Source organism: Cheilinus undulatus, linkage group 14, assembly GCF_018320785.1.
Source record: "Cheilinus undulatus linkage group 14, ASM1832078v1, whole genome shotgun sequence".
Taxonomy (NCBI): Eukaryota; Metazoa; Chordata; class Actinopteri; order Labriformes; family Labridae; genus Cheilinus; species Cheilinus undulatus.
This window is the reverse complement of record NC_054878.1, coordinates 4,193,912-4,210,413: the sequence shown is the minus strand read 5'-3', so window position 1 is coordinate 4,210,413 and position 16,502 is coordinate 4,193,912. Positions and strand designations below refer to the sequence as shown.

The 16,502-nt window shown below is 39.3% G+C and overlaps 1 protein-coding gene across 1 annotated transcript; it reads right to left on the bottom strand.

The window, feature by feature from the left end:
- Positions 1 to 8,541: 8,541 nt before the first annotated feature.
- On the bottom strand, positions 8,542 to 9,543 carry LOC121521780 (trace amine-associated receptor 1-like). Its single transcript, XM_041805944.1, has one exon. The coding sequence runs from the start codon at positions 9,541 to 9,543 to the stop codon at positions 8,542 to 8,544; it is 1,002 nt and encodes a 333-aa protein (XP_041661878.1).
- Between the last annotated feature and the right edge of the window lie 6,959 nt (positions 9,544 to 16,502).

Below are 16,502 nucleotides of genomic sequence, written 5' to 3'. Positions count from 1 at the left end.
ACATGGAGATGCATTGAGCGTTTTTTTCATATTGATCACTGAAATAAGCTTAATGTAGGTTGTTCTTGTGAAGATTTCTGTGATGTAGCTCAGTTATGTTATCAGCATATCAAATACACAGGTAGTATAGCAGCATAATAATTCGCTATGTAGGCTACATTAGAAATGGGCCACCTCCCCACAACATGACTGAGCAGTTTGACAGTTCAAAAACTGTCAAATATGTGTTCTGGAGTCTTTTATTAATGGTGCTGTCAGAGAGAGGAATAATGTCATAAGAGAGAAAAAAGTGAGTAAAAAAAAAAAAAGACCCTGAATATGTTTAGAACTGAAAAGGAACTTCCTTCTGTCGAGTCTTGTTTTTATAACGTCACAATTTCAACCCCCATCCTTTATCTGGGCTTAGGACCTGCAAAAATGATTCAAGAGAGATAGTCTGGCAGTTACTTCAAATTTTATTTTTAGTTGTTTTTTAATTCTGTTTTTCATAAGTTTAGTTTTCTTAACTTTGGTTTAGTTTTAAAACCTATGGTCCATTTAAGAGCCTACAAAAAATCACAGTGAGACATGAACATTTTTAACCATTTGATTCATGTTTTTTCTTTATTTCTTTGGGTCTAAATCAGGGGTCATCAAGTACCTTTGCAAGAGGGCCAGATTTAGTCTCGACCGAAACTCTAGGGGCCGGACATTCAAATACCCAAAAAATACATAAATATTTTGGTCTGGTTAACATATTATTGTAGTAGTATTTAGAGGTGTCCCGATCCAATATTGATATCGGATATTGGTCTGATATCAGCAAAAAAACAACTATCGGATTATATCGGATTACATCTAAAATCTCTGATTTAAGCACTCCGATACAAGCAGTCTATTCTAGACTCTGCTCTAGCACTTTCATCCAGCAGCGCCGCAGGATCCAGCATGCAGAGCCCACTGGATCACAACAACAGCGTGCTTGAGTGCTAACCGGTGCTAACTACTAACACAGTAGCAGGGAGTGGGGTGATGCCGGCCGTGTCACAGTATTTTTCGTTAAAGTCAGATAAAGACGTTGCAGCTGAGTGCAAAACTTGTCATGCACAAGTTCACCGTGGTGGCAAAGAACCGGGGAAGTTTAATACGACCAACCTCATCGGGCATTTGAAGAAGCATCACCAAAAACTACATGAGGATTTTCACAAGACCACGAAGAAACAACAAGGCTCTGGCTCCTTCAAACAACCGACGCTGTCCGAAACATTTGGAAAGCGTGATAAACTCCCACGGGACGGCAAAAAGGCATTAGCTATAACAGAAAAGATCGATGACGAGCCCCTGCCGGTGGTGAGTAATGTCAGGTTTAAATGCTTGATTGAACCTCAAGCCTATTTTTAACCAATGGGTTACATAAAGTTTGACTTTAAACATAAGTGTATTCTACAATTGAATACAATACATCAAACATGAATTACACAAGCCTGAAAAATGACCTCAATAAATCCAATAAAAACAAATCATACTTTTAAAGTGCAAAGTAACAAATGAAGTTGACCTCAGTTATTTTTTACTGCCAGTATATGGTGGGAACAACTGAGGGCAGGGAAAAAACCCCACAATATTTTCTATTGTCCAACTGCTCAAAGTTAAGAGTCCACAGCTCCAATTTCAAAATAAACATCTCACTCTAATAACAAGAGCAGAAGACAAATAATAATCAGTCAGTTAACTAAATTCCTAACAAAACCCTTCCTACTCCTCCATCTCCACTTTCTGCAAACCGAGCATGATGTGGAGATTCTTTTTTAAGAAGATAAGCGTTTCAGCTTTTCACACCCTGTCCCCACACATTCACGCTCACAGAAAGAAACACAGTATAGACAGGCTTGTCTAATTTATTTTTGATTTATTCTATTTGATTGTAGAATGTGCTTATCTTTAAGGTCGAAATTTATGTAACCCATTGGTTAATAATAAATGGGTCAGTTTTTCTCTTACCTACTGTTGCTGACTTGTTCTCTGAGTAATATCACTTGATCAAGCCTTTTCTAACATTCCATACTACAAAATCAGTAATAAAAGTATGTATGATCCGTGCTGATATCGTATCAGCCGATATCGGTATCAGCCGATATCGGTATCGGCCGATACTCAAGGCTGAAATATCGGTATCGTATTGGAAGTGAAAAAATCTGATCGGGACATCCCTAGTAGTATTTGTATCTTCTTTCAAAACACAGGACATTTTTAGGCATTACCAGTGAGATCTATCCCTATTTTCTATCATGCAGCAGGCCACAGGGAGGCAGGCCTGACAACAGAGTTGGCTGGGCCCCAGAAAATCCCAGAGAATGGGCCCTCCACAATTTTGATTTAGCACCAGTATTATCTCATTTTAACCCCTTTATGCCTCTTTAACCCAATTTTTTGCCATTCTTTAACCCATTCAAACCACTTTTCCTGCATGTTTATCCCCTTTGTGCCACTCTTATTAATTTTTTTTTTGCCACTTTTCACCCATTTTGCCACTTTTTTTTTTTTACCTCTTTTTCATTACATTTTTTCAACAATAGTTGCAACTTTTAACCATTTTTTTAACCATTCCCTTGTGTGTCACTCTTGAACACCTTTACATTAATTTCCCAAGCTATTTTTGCTGTATTTTTGCCACTTTTAATGCACTTGTTGCCCATTTTGCTTCCTTAACCCAATTTTTTTTGCCATTCTTTAACCCATTTAAACCACTTTTTCTGCATGTTTTATCCACTTTATGCCACTCTTCTTTCATCACTTTTTGAACTATTTTTGTCATTTGTAAGCAATTTTAGATACTTTTGCCCCCTTTTTCACCACTTTATCTGGTCGTTTTTGCAGCACTTCTGCCAACCTTAACCCAATTTTTGAATATTTACCAGTTATGACAGTAAATTTCTGTAAAACAGATCAAATGCTAAGTCATTCTCATCCTATTTCAAAATTAATTGTTTATGGGAAGGATACTCTTAAAACACACAGCATCTTCTTTTCCTCCTTTTCTAAAAAAGAGACAATAGAAAAACTGCCAAAGTGACGTGGAGGGGTGAACATCTCCTGCTCCACTGTAGCTGATGGGGACTGCTGAGTGAAGACTTGGCCGCCTGTGAGAGCTTTGAGACAGGGAGGGGCTCACGGCAGCCCCCGCTGCTCAGAGAGAAGCAGCACCAATACGTGCTTTCACGTCAGAGTCTCCTAAAGTCTCCAGTAAAGAGTCGCTAGAGGAGTCTGAATACTCGCTAAATATAGCGACAAAGTCGCTAGGTTGGCAACACTGCACCCGTGTAAGGTGCCTGATGAGACCGACACGCCCGCCTGCTCGGGGTGCTAGCCTGCAGTCGTCCTTATCGGAAAAGCTGGCTGTGTTTGGCCATGGAAGAACGCGATTTAGCTGTTTGGTCACTCAAGAGAAAACTTGGGCAACTCTAACTTACTTTCCCTTTCTTTGAAAAAAACTCCTTATGTCCATCTCTTGTCTGTAGAACAGTCAAAGAAAGTATTTCAGCAAAAGCTGGACATTTTGACATTCAGTAGCTGCGGTGTTGCTGTCATTGATCCGACTATCAGTCTCAATATGCCTGCGTGATGCGTCTGAGTGTGTAGGAAACCAGGAAAACGTGGAGTGGATTTCCATTGATACGGGTATTCCCCCAAATGAAAAAATGGAACGGATTTGATTGTGACGCAATGGAAAGAACGCTGGAGTAGACCGCTCATGCACTAATACTTTTGATGGCAAATGTGGGGGGGTCCAAACGACTTTTTTTTTTAAGGTGAGGGGGATGTGACCCCCCCAGTTGTGGCGACGCCCATGCTGAAATGTAATAACTCCGTCCAGTCAAGGCACGTTATCCAGCTCCGTGGTTACATGGTATAAACAATATGAACTTACGGTAGTTCACAATTACACCCTCAAGTGGCTCCCCTGCTTCTCTCAGTTATTAGCGATGTCACCTGTCATGTTGGAGCTTTTATGAGGCTCTGGATGAAATAAAGTCCTCCACCTCCTCTGGCGAAGCGAAGGTGTGCCTGATGTTGTCGGCGATGACTCTCAGCACAGCCGGGTAGCTCATCGTATACCGCAGCCCCTTCTCCTGAAGCCGCTTTTTTACTCCATCAAACTTCTTGCGCCTCTGATTAATGTCCTGAGAAAGCTCTTGACAGAAAGACAGCCGCTTGCCTTGCCGCTCTACTCGCTCTTTATTCCTGGCTGCCCGTAACACCGCTTCCCTTACTCTGAAACTCAGGAAGCGAACCAAGATGCAAGATGTGCTGGTCTCTGACGCCTCGCTGGCGCCTCGCTTCGATCTCAAAATCCTGGGTCACCTCGATGTCCAGTGTTTCAGAGAAAAGTCTCCGCACAAAGTGCACAATATCTGGTCCTTCGGTGCCTTCCACTATTCCTACTATACGGACATTATTGCGACGGCCAGCATCCTCCAAATATGTTACTTTCTCTTGGAGCTGTTTAATGGTTGCCACCACCGTGTCCACCGTCTTTCCCGTGGTTTGGCCTTGATCCTCCAGCGTGGATATTCTGGTCTCAGCTTCATTTGAGCCCCTAACTTCTCCACTGCTGTCTGAACGGCATTCATGCTAGACTTTAGACCGCTCATATCAGATGCAATGTTTTGTAGCAGCGTTTTAATGCTGGCTAATTCTGCAGTGGTGTCTGACTGTGACTCTGAAGTTAGCGTAGCTGCCATGCTAGCCTCCATGTGGTCGTGTGTCTGTCGAGTTCTTTGATTTCTCAAACCATACTGTGTAAGGGTTTTCTAAACTGTCTGCATGTCTTTCCCATTGTTTCAAACTATCATACCCCTGTTTTGAGTGTCTATACTATTTAAATCGTTAATTTAGAGGGGGGTAAGACAAACAGCCCAGCGGACAATTCCCCTATGCGGCCATCTTGGGTGTTCGCTCCAGCAGAAGTCTGTTATTTATATTTTTTTGTATTTTACTAATGGTCAAAATAAGGTTGACAGTTAAAGATCAAATGTTGAGCTTGTTAAGCTCTTAGGTAAAGCTGAAATTCAGAATCTGCGATTGACTTTCGCGCCTAAATAGTCCGGCCCTCAGGACTTCTCATCGGAGCAAATCTGACCCCGGACTCAATATGAGTTTGACACCCCTGCAGGAAAGTATCTTATGGTACTCCTTGATACAGTTCTACCAGATACAGTACTGTTGTCTTATATTGGATACACTACTCTTAAAATCAGTACAATTAGATACAGTACTGTTAGATCCAGTACTGTTGACAACAGTACTCACAGATCCAGTACTGTTAGATGCACTACTCGTAGATACAGAACTGCATCTGACATTACTGGATCTCACATTTCAGCATCTAACAGTACTGAATCTAACAGTACTGGATCAAAGAGGGCAGTATCTGACAGGACTGGATCTAAGAGTACTGTTTCCAACAGTACTGGATTCAACAGTGCTGCATCCCACACTACTGTATCTAACAGTAGTCTTTATTACAATATTAATGATTAACACTGGTTTATTATAAAAGGATATAGTTGTTCTTATTATGTTAATGATCAACGCTGGTCTTTTATAGTAGGGTTAGACTAGTTTTATACCACTAATGATTAACACTGGTCTATTATAATAGGGATAATGTCTTTATTATAACATTAATGATTAACACTAAGTTGATTTTAATAGGATATAGGCTTTATCATCATGTTTATGATTCAAAAAGGTCTATTATGACTGGATATAATCTTTATTATAATGTTAATTATTAACACTGGTCTTTTATAATAGCGAATAGGCTTTACTACAATATTAATATTTAAAATTGGTCTATCATAAAAGGATAAAGTCTGTTTTTACAAAATGAATGATTTACACTGGTCTATTATAAAAGGATATAGTCTTTTTTTTATAGTCTTTTTTATAATTTCAATGATTAGCACTGGTCTTTCATAATAGGGTCTATTCTTTATTACAATATTAATGATTAACACTGGTCTATTATGACTGGATATAATCTTTATTATATTGTTAAGTATTAACACAGGTCTTTTACAATAGCGTATATGCTTTAGTACAATATTAATTTTTAAAACTGGTCTATTATAAAAGGATAAAGTCTTTAGTAACTTTAGTAGTAAAAGTAACAATTAACACTGGTCTTTTTGATAGGATATAATCTTTATTATCATGTTAATGGTAAACAATATTCTTATATGATAGGATATAGTATATATTGGATATATATTTATATATGAATAACACTGGTCTATTATAATATGATATAGTCTTTTTTATAATATTATTAATTAACACTGGTCTGGTCTGATAGGATATAGTCTTTTTTTAATTTAATGATGAACAATGGACTATTCTTTATTATTATGTTAATGATTAACACTTTTCTGATATAATAGGATATAGTTCTATTATGAAATTAATGATTAACACTGGTCTATAATTATAGGATATAGTCTTTATTATAATATTAATGATTAACACTGGTTTATCATAAAAGGCCACATCAGAGAGGACGGTTCAGACCTGCCTTCCTTGTAAAGTGTCTAGAGATGACATCTGTTATAAGTCTGCATGATGCAAAAAAAAAAAAAAAAAAAAAAAAAGATTGACATGCGTGTGTGAAATTGTTCATATGCATTTGACCCTTTTCTGAGGAGCAGTAGGCTGCACCTGTCATGCACTCAGGTGATCTTATCCCTCCGTTCCAACCCTTGATGCTGAGAGCCAAACAGGACGGTACTGGGTCCACTTCTTTCAAAAATGATGTTATGACTGAAATTAAGTTAAAAATAATGAAGGTACAATAATCTAGCCTTTCAATCTAGAAATCATGGTCACTTCTGCAACAGTACAGTCACTACTGAAACACAGGTTATTGTGTCAAAATTACAATATCTCTCATTCTCAGACAACATCGTTGGTAATGACTGTTTAGGTGTACGTCTAATTTCAACTATCAAAAATTCTGAAGTCAACATGATCAAATTTACAAATTTTACAAAGAAAGATGATATGTCGATTTGAATGAATCTTAAAAATCACAGTTATAAATGTGTTAGAAAATTGACTCAAATCTATTTTGCTGTGGAAACCTCATAAATAAATTTTAGAAAAATAGTCTGTACAGGGGGGCATGGACCTGTGAGGGAGTTCAGCTTGATCACTCACAGTGTGATTCAATCAGTGCTAGACCAGGTGTGTGTGAGGTGACTGGCCCTGATGAGGGCCAGGTGTGGCAAGCTGATATAAACACCTGAGCTGCAGTGCTCTGTGCTGACTCATTATCTCACCTTCAGAGGTTTTGAGAGCATCTCTCTGTGTTTTCTTGGGTGGTTTCTTGAAAGAGCTTGCAAAGAACATATCAGAAACTTTGTATAACAAATCCTCAGTTAATCTTTCACTTAAAGACCTTTGTGTCAGGGCTGAGTTTTAACTCAGCCGTTTTTTTGGTTGCCCTTCTCTAATTGAGCTAGTGGTCTTTGTATTTCCTTTTTGAGTGTTCTCAGTCTCCCAAGTGATTTCTGTTTGTTGTCAGCTGCTTGGCAGCAGTGGTTTAGTTTCTTCCTTATATTTCATACGGGAGCTTTTGGGTTATCTCTAATTAACATAAAGATTTTGTTTTCTTTCCCCTTTCCCTATTGATCGTTCACGATCTTAGTGGTTATCCTTTTTTGGATAACTTTTTTAAACCCATTTTCTGCATTTGTGTCCCACTGCCCCTCCTCCCTGACAGGACCAAAATTCACAAAAGTGAAACAATGATGTTTATTCTGAATAGAAGTCTGTGTTGCAGTAGTGACAAATTTGAAGAAAGGGAAGTTATTAAGAGAAAAAAATGTTGAGTGTACCTTTATATGTATCCCTAAGATATAGAGCAACAGATATATCGTTAAGAACTATGAAATGGCATAGAAGTTTAAAGAAAATCCAAGTCTGCATTTGCAGAATGGCCCATTAGAGCTTTTAATAAAAATGAACAACAACAGTGTCTGCATAATAATGAAGAACACAGTGTAATGTCATCACAAATCCTAAACTAAAGTAAATACATGATACTGGTCCAGCCATGGCAAGAAATGTAGAATAAAGCAACAGTAAGTATGAAATCATGGATCATGTTCTGTCATCAGATGCAGAATCATCAGTGACATAGTCAGACTGTTTTGTCCCAACCATGGCAGTGACTGATGCAGGGGTGGCCTGGAGTATGGATGCACTGATGCTGATACCAGTATAAGGTGTTAGTGCTGAAACCAAGATGAAATTCATGCTCATGAAAAGCTGCAGGTATTTCACTCTGTATCATTTCAAAGCATGTTCAAGCATGAGAATATTTGAGACGAAGGCAAAGCAGCAGACATGCCTGCAGTCTGGTGACACTCTAAGCTGAATGAGGATGACAAAAGCAGAATTATCAATCAAAGATGATGTGATGCTCTGATGGAGGACAGTAAAATAAGCATATTCTGACAATGAGCTGTAATGTCACAGATTCATCATCATCACTCTCAGAGTCTATCTCAGCAGTTTGGTGTTTGTTAAATCACCCTGAAATATTTTCCCAGTAACAATCATCATAAAGGCCGTCCTGAACCAGCTGTAAAAGAAAGCATAAATGAAAGGATTGAGCATTGAGTTGACCAGTGTGAGCCAGTTCAGAGTTTCAACAAGAGGAACTGGAGCTGGATTCTGGCTGAAAGGAGAAAAGGTGATGCAGAGGAAGAAAGGAGTCCAACACAGGAGGAAAACTCCTAAAACTATGGCTAAAGTCTTGGTGGCCTTTCTCTCACTCTTACTGACCGTGGCTCCAGACTTGGTGCTCTGACATGTTTTGTTCTGGATTCTGCGAGCCTGTTTCAGCGCCACCAGGAAAATCTTCAAGTAGATGCAGAGCATTATTATCACTGGGAGGTAAAATGAAAAGACAGGTCCAACTGTGGTTGCCATAAGCATGTCCAGAAAACAGCCATTTTCACATGTGTTGGAAAGCCAAGCAATTAAGACCCCAATCCCGATGACAGCTGAGCCCCCCCAGCTGATCAGGATCATGACCACAGCAACACGATCGTTGATTTTAGCTTTATAGGTCAGGGGCTGACACACTGCATAATATCTATCAATGGAAATACAACAGAGGTTCAGAATAGAGCACGTGCTGAGAAACATGTCTAAACTGTTGCGGACTTTACAAAATAAATCCTCCTGATAGAGACAGGAGCTGAGAGAAAACACCATGCTGAGAGGAAAAACCAGCACCCCTACAAGAAGGTCGGCCACAGCCAGAGAGAGGATCAGATAGTTAGTAGGAGAGTGCAGCTGAGTGAAGTACATGATGGAGATCATGACAAGAAGGTTTCCACACACTGTGACTAAAGACAACAAAAACAGGAACAGATATAACAGCACACAGATTATGGATGGGCTTTTTGTCAGGATGTAGCTGAAATCAGAGATTTCATAGCAGGGATGGATGTCCACAACTATGACAGTCCTGTTGTTGGAGAGACCTGGTCCCATGTTTGGAAAGTCCTACAATCCAGTCCAGTTCATTTATGAGTGAATCAGAGACAAGCATTAGAAAGACAGAGACATTTCAAAGCAGCAGAAACAACGTCAGCAATGTCAGTTCAAATGACCTGAATGAACCTGTTTGTCTCTCAGATCAAACCTTCATGTTGTCCATGTACTGGAGTGAATCAGTGTCACATCTAACCCTGACCCTGTAACTCTGACCACAACCACTATACTTATCAACACCTCCCTCATCATCATGACCACTGTCCAATCAGCTCAATTCTATTTGCATCAGATGGAAACAACAACTATGCTCAAACAGTCAAACTTCTGAAAAGAAAAAACTAAAACAAGTGCATAGTGATTACACTCCTACAGGAAGTATGAAGTTACTCCACAGCCAAAGTATGATGGAAGTTATATTTTTACCTTTTAAACTTGTGATTTTGACTTCCTATCTCATGGATTTGCATTTTAGAAACAGTATTTTACCTTTAAATTTCATGTTTTGACCTTTTGAACTAATAAGTTTGACTTTTATGTCAGACTTTGAGCTTTTAAACTTATTATTCTTACTTTTGTCATCTCAGAATGATGTATTATCAGTGCTCTTTATATTTTTTCACATTTTACTAATGTTCAAAATGAGGTTGACAGTTTATGTTTAAATGTTGAGCTTGTTAAGCTCTGAGGTAAGGTCTTATTTCAGAATCCACAATTGACTTTCACAATCCTGGCCTAAATGGTCTGGCCCTCAGGACATTCTCATTGTAGAAAATCTGGTCCCGGACTCAATATGAGTTTGACACCCCGGCAGTAAAGTATCTTATGGTAGGGGAGACCAGGTAAGGTTGTAACACTTTTTGCTTCAGCATCTTTAACTCACTGAATTTTTGAGTTAGAAGTCTCCAACTTTAATACAAAGTACCCACACTTGTTTACTACAAGTGGCACCAATTCAAATCTCTGCAAGAATATCACCGACCCCATGAGGTGATGTGAAATACATGGTGATCCTTTGTCACAACCTCTCCCACTACCAGTGTAGGTTGTAACACATGCTGGGGTAAGTTGTAACGATTAGACAAAAAAAGCAAAAACAGAGGCCACACCAGGGCTGGTTCTGTGCATATGTGATACAGGCATTTGCCTAGGGCACCATGCTGAGTGGGATGCCAATATGAGCCCAGAACATTTTGAATAGTTCCACCAATGTAACAGATCATCAACTCCTGCACTCCTGTAACCTCTGCGCCCCTCGCACGTGAAACCATCCAGCCCAAATAAATTGGTTTACAGCCTGGTTCAAAAAAAACAAACGTGTCTCATTAGCTAGTGTCTTCATGTGCTCTCACTGTACGGGGGGGTGAATTTTTTTGTACCACGATCGTTTGGATTATATTTAGGATAAACCTCACTTTACGCTGGTTGGCGTGTCTCATTTGATTGAAAAATAGTTCAACAGGCAGAGGTTACATTTCTGTCAACCAGAATGCTACCTAGCTAGCTGACAGGAAGTCGCGCTTAGTGGGCGGGTTGTTAGGATGATACAAAGTTCGGTTGAGACCGCGATTTCAATTTGGAAGCCTCCGCGGATTGGCTTCAAGAGCCGTTTGAGTCCATCTGTTGTAAGCAGACGGCTGATGTTAAAAAGGCTCTTGTTAGTAATACTGTTTTATGAGCCTGCCCCTTTAAGACTGCTACCAGAAGCCTTCCCCTTTAAGACTGCTACCAGAAGCCTGCCCCTTTAAGACTGCTACCGGAAGCCTGCCCCTTTAAGACTGCTACCGGAAGCCTGCCCCTTTAAGACTGCTACCAGAAGCCTGCCCCTTTAAGACTGCTACTGGAAGCCTGCCCCTTTAAGACTGCTACCGGAAGCCTTTCCCTTTAAGACTGCTACCGGAAGCCTGCCCCTTTAAGACTGCTACCGGAAGCCTTCCCCTTTAAGACTGCTACCAGAAGCCTGCCCCTTTAAGACTGCTACGAGAAGCCTTCCCCGTTAAGACTGCTACCGGAAGCCTGCCCCTTTAAGACTGCTACCGGAAGCCTGCTCCTTTAAGACTGCTGGCAGAGAGACAGAGAAAACATGTTTCTGCAGGTTGCTGTGAGTAGGAGAGAGTGACCTTTGTTCCTGGCTTCAGAAAGTCATTTAAGTTGGTATTAAGTTTGGAATTATAAGTTCTGATAGGAGTGGGACTTGTGAGTCCATGAGTCAAGTAAGTGCTTGTGTTTACTTTGAAGTTTGTCGTGAGCATTAAGCTAATTCATATCGTTCATCCATTAGCACTTAGCCATGTTTGGAAAGTAATGTAAGTAGAGTTATTTGACAGCCAACTTGTATAGGATTGTTTGCAAGTAAGTTTTGTGTTTAGTATAGCCAATTTTAAAAAGGGAGAAAAGCATGTGTGGCACACATGCACACAGTGAAAGAGCAACTAAGCCATGTGGCTACATCAAGGGCAGTGTGTGCCTCTCCAGTCTTGTGTTTTGAATGCACTTTGTTAGAATAGCTGTATATGATTTTGTACTCTTCATTTGTATTTCTTTCTTCTGTTTATTGTAGAACCACATACACGCAAAACCTGTTAAAACTCGTATCGTAACTAATAAAGGAACTTAAATCAGCAGTGAGCCAACCCTTTCTTCAATCACCACCAGAGTTCTGACCGACTCTCCACAGTGATTTGCACAATCCTACAGCCAAAGAGTTCACTCATTTTCAGCTGACGTCACACAGGGTTTGTCCAATTCTTTCTACAGTCTGGGGTCCCGCCTCATCCCACCGCTCTCTGTCTCTCTCTCCACACACGCCCCTGGCCCACACACACTGGAAGCCCAGCAAGACACTAAGAGAAAACAAGTTTGCTTTGTCCTTGTTCACACTGCATTCAATGGGCAGGACGTTGAGATAGAGCCCTGCGTTGGACAGCCAACACCCTACATGCCCATTCCTCCTGATTTAGTAATTCAATGCAGTGATTTGAAGTATCTGCTTAGTGTTACATGACAGATCCCATGTGCCTTCGGACTGACCTCGTCAGATGCTTTTTTAAAAACATCTGCAGGCACACCTCTGTCAGTCTTTCTTTTCCACTGCCTGGGCATTCTGTAACATTATTTAAATCAAGAATGTGTTCTTAGGTGTATGTAAGGGGATGGTTGTAATACTTATTTAAAGATGTGTTACAACCCACCCCACCCCTGTCAGCCATTATTTAGCGAGCTGTTTTAGCGTAGTGGTGTGACATTAGCAGGGGAAAAATGCATCACATTTTACCTGAGAAACTACAATTTCTTCTAATATAAGTCATATGGTTTTATCTGCAATAGTATAAGTACTAAACAAAATATAGTCTAGGTCAAAAAATTTACTTTCTAACCTGAAAATCAGTTTCTTCTCTATAGAATCTGCATGCATCTGTTTCCAGCCTTGACAATCACCATGTGTGATCAGGGAGGATGTGGATAAATACTGAAATGATCAGATGACTCCTATCTTATCCCTGATTGGTGGAATTGGTGGTGTTACAACTCTCCCCATGTTACAACCATGCCCGGTCTCCCCTACTCCTTGATACAGTTATACCAGATTCAGTACTGTTAGACACGGTACTCTTAGATACAGTACTGTTAGATACGGTACTTTTAGATACAGTACCGTGGAATGCAGCACTGTTAGATTGGGTACTGTTGATAACAGTACTCTTAGATCCAGTACTCTTAGATACAGTACTGTTTGATCCAGTACTATTAGATCCAGTACTGTTAGATGCAGTACTCGTAGATACTGCATCTAACAGTACTGGATCAAACAGTATTGAACACTTCACATCGGACGGTTCACATCCCCGCGTCGTCCATTAATCCCTGATAATTGGACACCTTGAAGGGCATTAACCCGCTTATACCATGGTCACTTGCCAACAAAAATAATTAATAAAACTACTAATTTATACTTTCATATTTTTTGTGATCAAAATTGAAAGTTTTACTAGAACAACAATTTCTTTCCCCTAGCAACGCCTGAGGGCTTGACTAATAACTGGAATAGCCATTCCAATCCCATAACGTTCTTAGGGAATGTAAACGTTATTCACCACTCCAGAAAAATAGGACGGGCCGTAGATACCAAGTCACATTGGAACAAAAAACTAGTCCATTCAGGACCACTGTCTGAACGGATTTATCAATGAAAAGACAAGAAGACGAGTGAGACTGAGAGTCATCTGTGATCAGACTATAAACCTGTAAGTTTACATCAACAGTCATCTGATAAAAATCTTAGTTTTAACTGTTTGAATAAACAGAATAATTCCTCCTTCTGCACTACGAGGTCACAGAGGTGAAACAGAGCTGTCCACGCCCTGCAGGTGCTGATTGTCCATCAGACACGTCAATACTTATCAGATATTGGCATGCCAGTTTATCAGAAGTGTTTTCTTTGGCTCTACAAAGAAATTATAGCTTCTTTACTTTTGTTTATATTATTTGAATCTTTTGACAATAGTTTATAGCAGTTAGAACCGGATGGAAGTGATTTTTTTGCGATACTTAGTGTTAAGGTGAGCCTGGAAACAAGACATACATCTGCTAGCAGAGTCGGTTTGCCCAGCGTTTCTAACGTGCATATCCAGTACCAGACCAAATTATTAACGGAGGAATAATCACACAGTGGTGCATCAGCTCTGCTCTAACTGGATCTCGCGCCCTCTCTCTGAGAGGCAGAAAACTTTATTGACATGTCAATAGACACACAGCACGTGCGCATTTTGTCACATATATCCGCACATCACTGGTTACTGTTGCTGCTCATTTACATAAGTAAACACAGAACAGAACCTCTCATTAAAATTGAGAGCATTTATACATATTCCTGTTTATGTCAACAACTTTGGATATAAAAGATAAGACCGTCTTAGATTACGGGTCTTAAACCTGTAGTCTGTCATTTTATTCATGTTAGTAAAGTGACGGTTGATGACAGTCCATAGGCTTCTTAGGCTGGCAGCGCTGTACTCCCTACTCAGAAAATATGATTGTCTCAGGTTGCTATAGTTACTCCTAACAGAGAAACGGCTAATGGCTGCTGCGCATCAATTTGGAACAGTGAAAAGATTTTTTTGACTGGGACTACTTGAGAGGTTCGAAGGGTGTCCATATATCGGAAGTTAACTGACGCCAATGGAATTTCCAGAGCCAATCAGAACTGAGTATTCACCAAGACCATGGTATAAAAATAGGATATAGTCTTTATTGGAATGTAAATGAATTACACTGGTCTATTATAATAGGGTAAGACTTGTTTTATACCATTTATGATTAACATTGGTCTGTTATGATATAATCTTTATTATAATGTTAATGATTAACACTGATCTGATATAATAGGATATAGTTCTAGTATAAAATTAATGATTTACACAGGTCTATTATAATAGGATGTAGGTGTTTGATAATATTAATGATTAACACTGGTCTTTTATAATAGAGTGTTTATTATTATTTTAATGAATAACAGTGGTTTATCATAAAAGGCCACATCAGAGAGGACGGTTCAGACCTGCCTTCCTTGTAAAGTGTCTTGAGATGACTTCTGTTATAAGTCTGCATGATGCAAAAAACAAACAAACAAACAAACAAAAACACTGACATATGTATGTGAAATTGTTCATATGCATTTGACCCTTTTCTGGGGAGCAGTGGGCTGCACCTGTCATGCACTCAGGTGATCTTATCCCTCCGTTCCAACCCTTGATGCTGAGAGCCAAACAGGACGGTACTGGGTCCACTTGTTTTAAAAATGATGTTATGACTGAAATTAAGTTAAAAATAATGAAGGTACAATAATCTAGCCTTTCAATCTAGAAATCATGGTCACTTCTGCAACAGTACAGTCACTACTGAAACACAGGTTATTGTGTCAAAAATAAAATATCTCTCATTCTCAGACAACATTGTTGGTAATGACTGTTTAGGTGTACGTCTAATTTCAACTATCAAAAATTCTGAAGCCAATATTATCAAATTTACAAATTTTACAAAGAGAGATGATATGTAGATTTGAATGAATCTTAAAAATCACAGTCACAAATTTGTTAAAAATTGATTCAAATCTATTTTGCTGTGAAAATCTTAAAAATAAATTTTAGAAAAATAGTCTGTACAGGGGGGCATGGACCAAAATTCACAAAGGTGAAACAATGATGTTTATTCTGAATAGAAGTCTGTGTTGCAGTCGTGACAAAATTGAGGAAAGGGAAGTTATTAAGAGAAAAAAATGTTGAGTGTATCTTTACTAAATATGTTTCCCTTAAATATAGAGCAACAGATACATTGTTAAGAACTATGAAATGGCATAGAAGTTTAAAGAAAATCCAAGTCTGCATTTGCGGAATGGCCCATTAGAGCTTTTAATAAAAATGAACAACAACAGTGTCTGCATAATAATGAAGAACACAGTGTAATGTCATCACAAATCCTAAACTAAAGTAAATACATGATACTGGTCCAGCCATGGCAAGAAATGTAGAATAAAGCAACAGTAAGTATGAAATCATGGATCATGTTCTGTCATCAGATGCAGAATCATCAGTGACATAGTCAGACTGTTTTGTCCCAACCATGGCAGTGACTGATGCAGGGGTGCCCTGGAGTATGGATGCACTGATGCTGATACCAGTATAAGGTGTTAGTGCTGAAACCAAGATGAAATTTATGCTCATGAAAAGCTGCAGGTATTTCACTCTGTATCATTTCAAAGCATGTTCAAGCATGAGAATATTTGAGACGAAGGCAAAGCAGCAGACATGCCTGCAGTCTGGTGACACTCTAAGCTGAATGAGGATGACAAAAGCAGAATTATCAATCAAAGATGATGTGATGCTCTGATGGAGGACAGTAAAGTAAGCATATTCTGACAATGAGCTGTAATGTCACAGATTCATCATCATCACTCTCAGAGT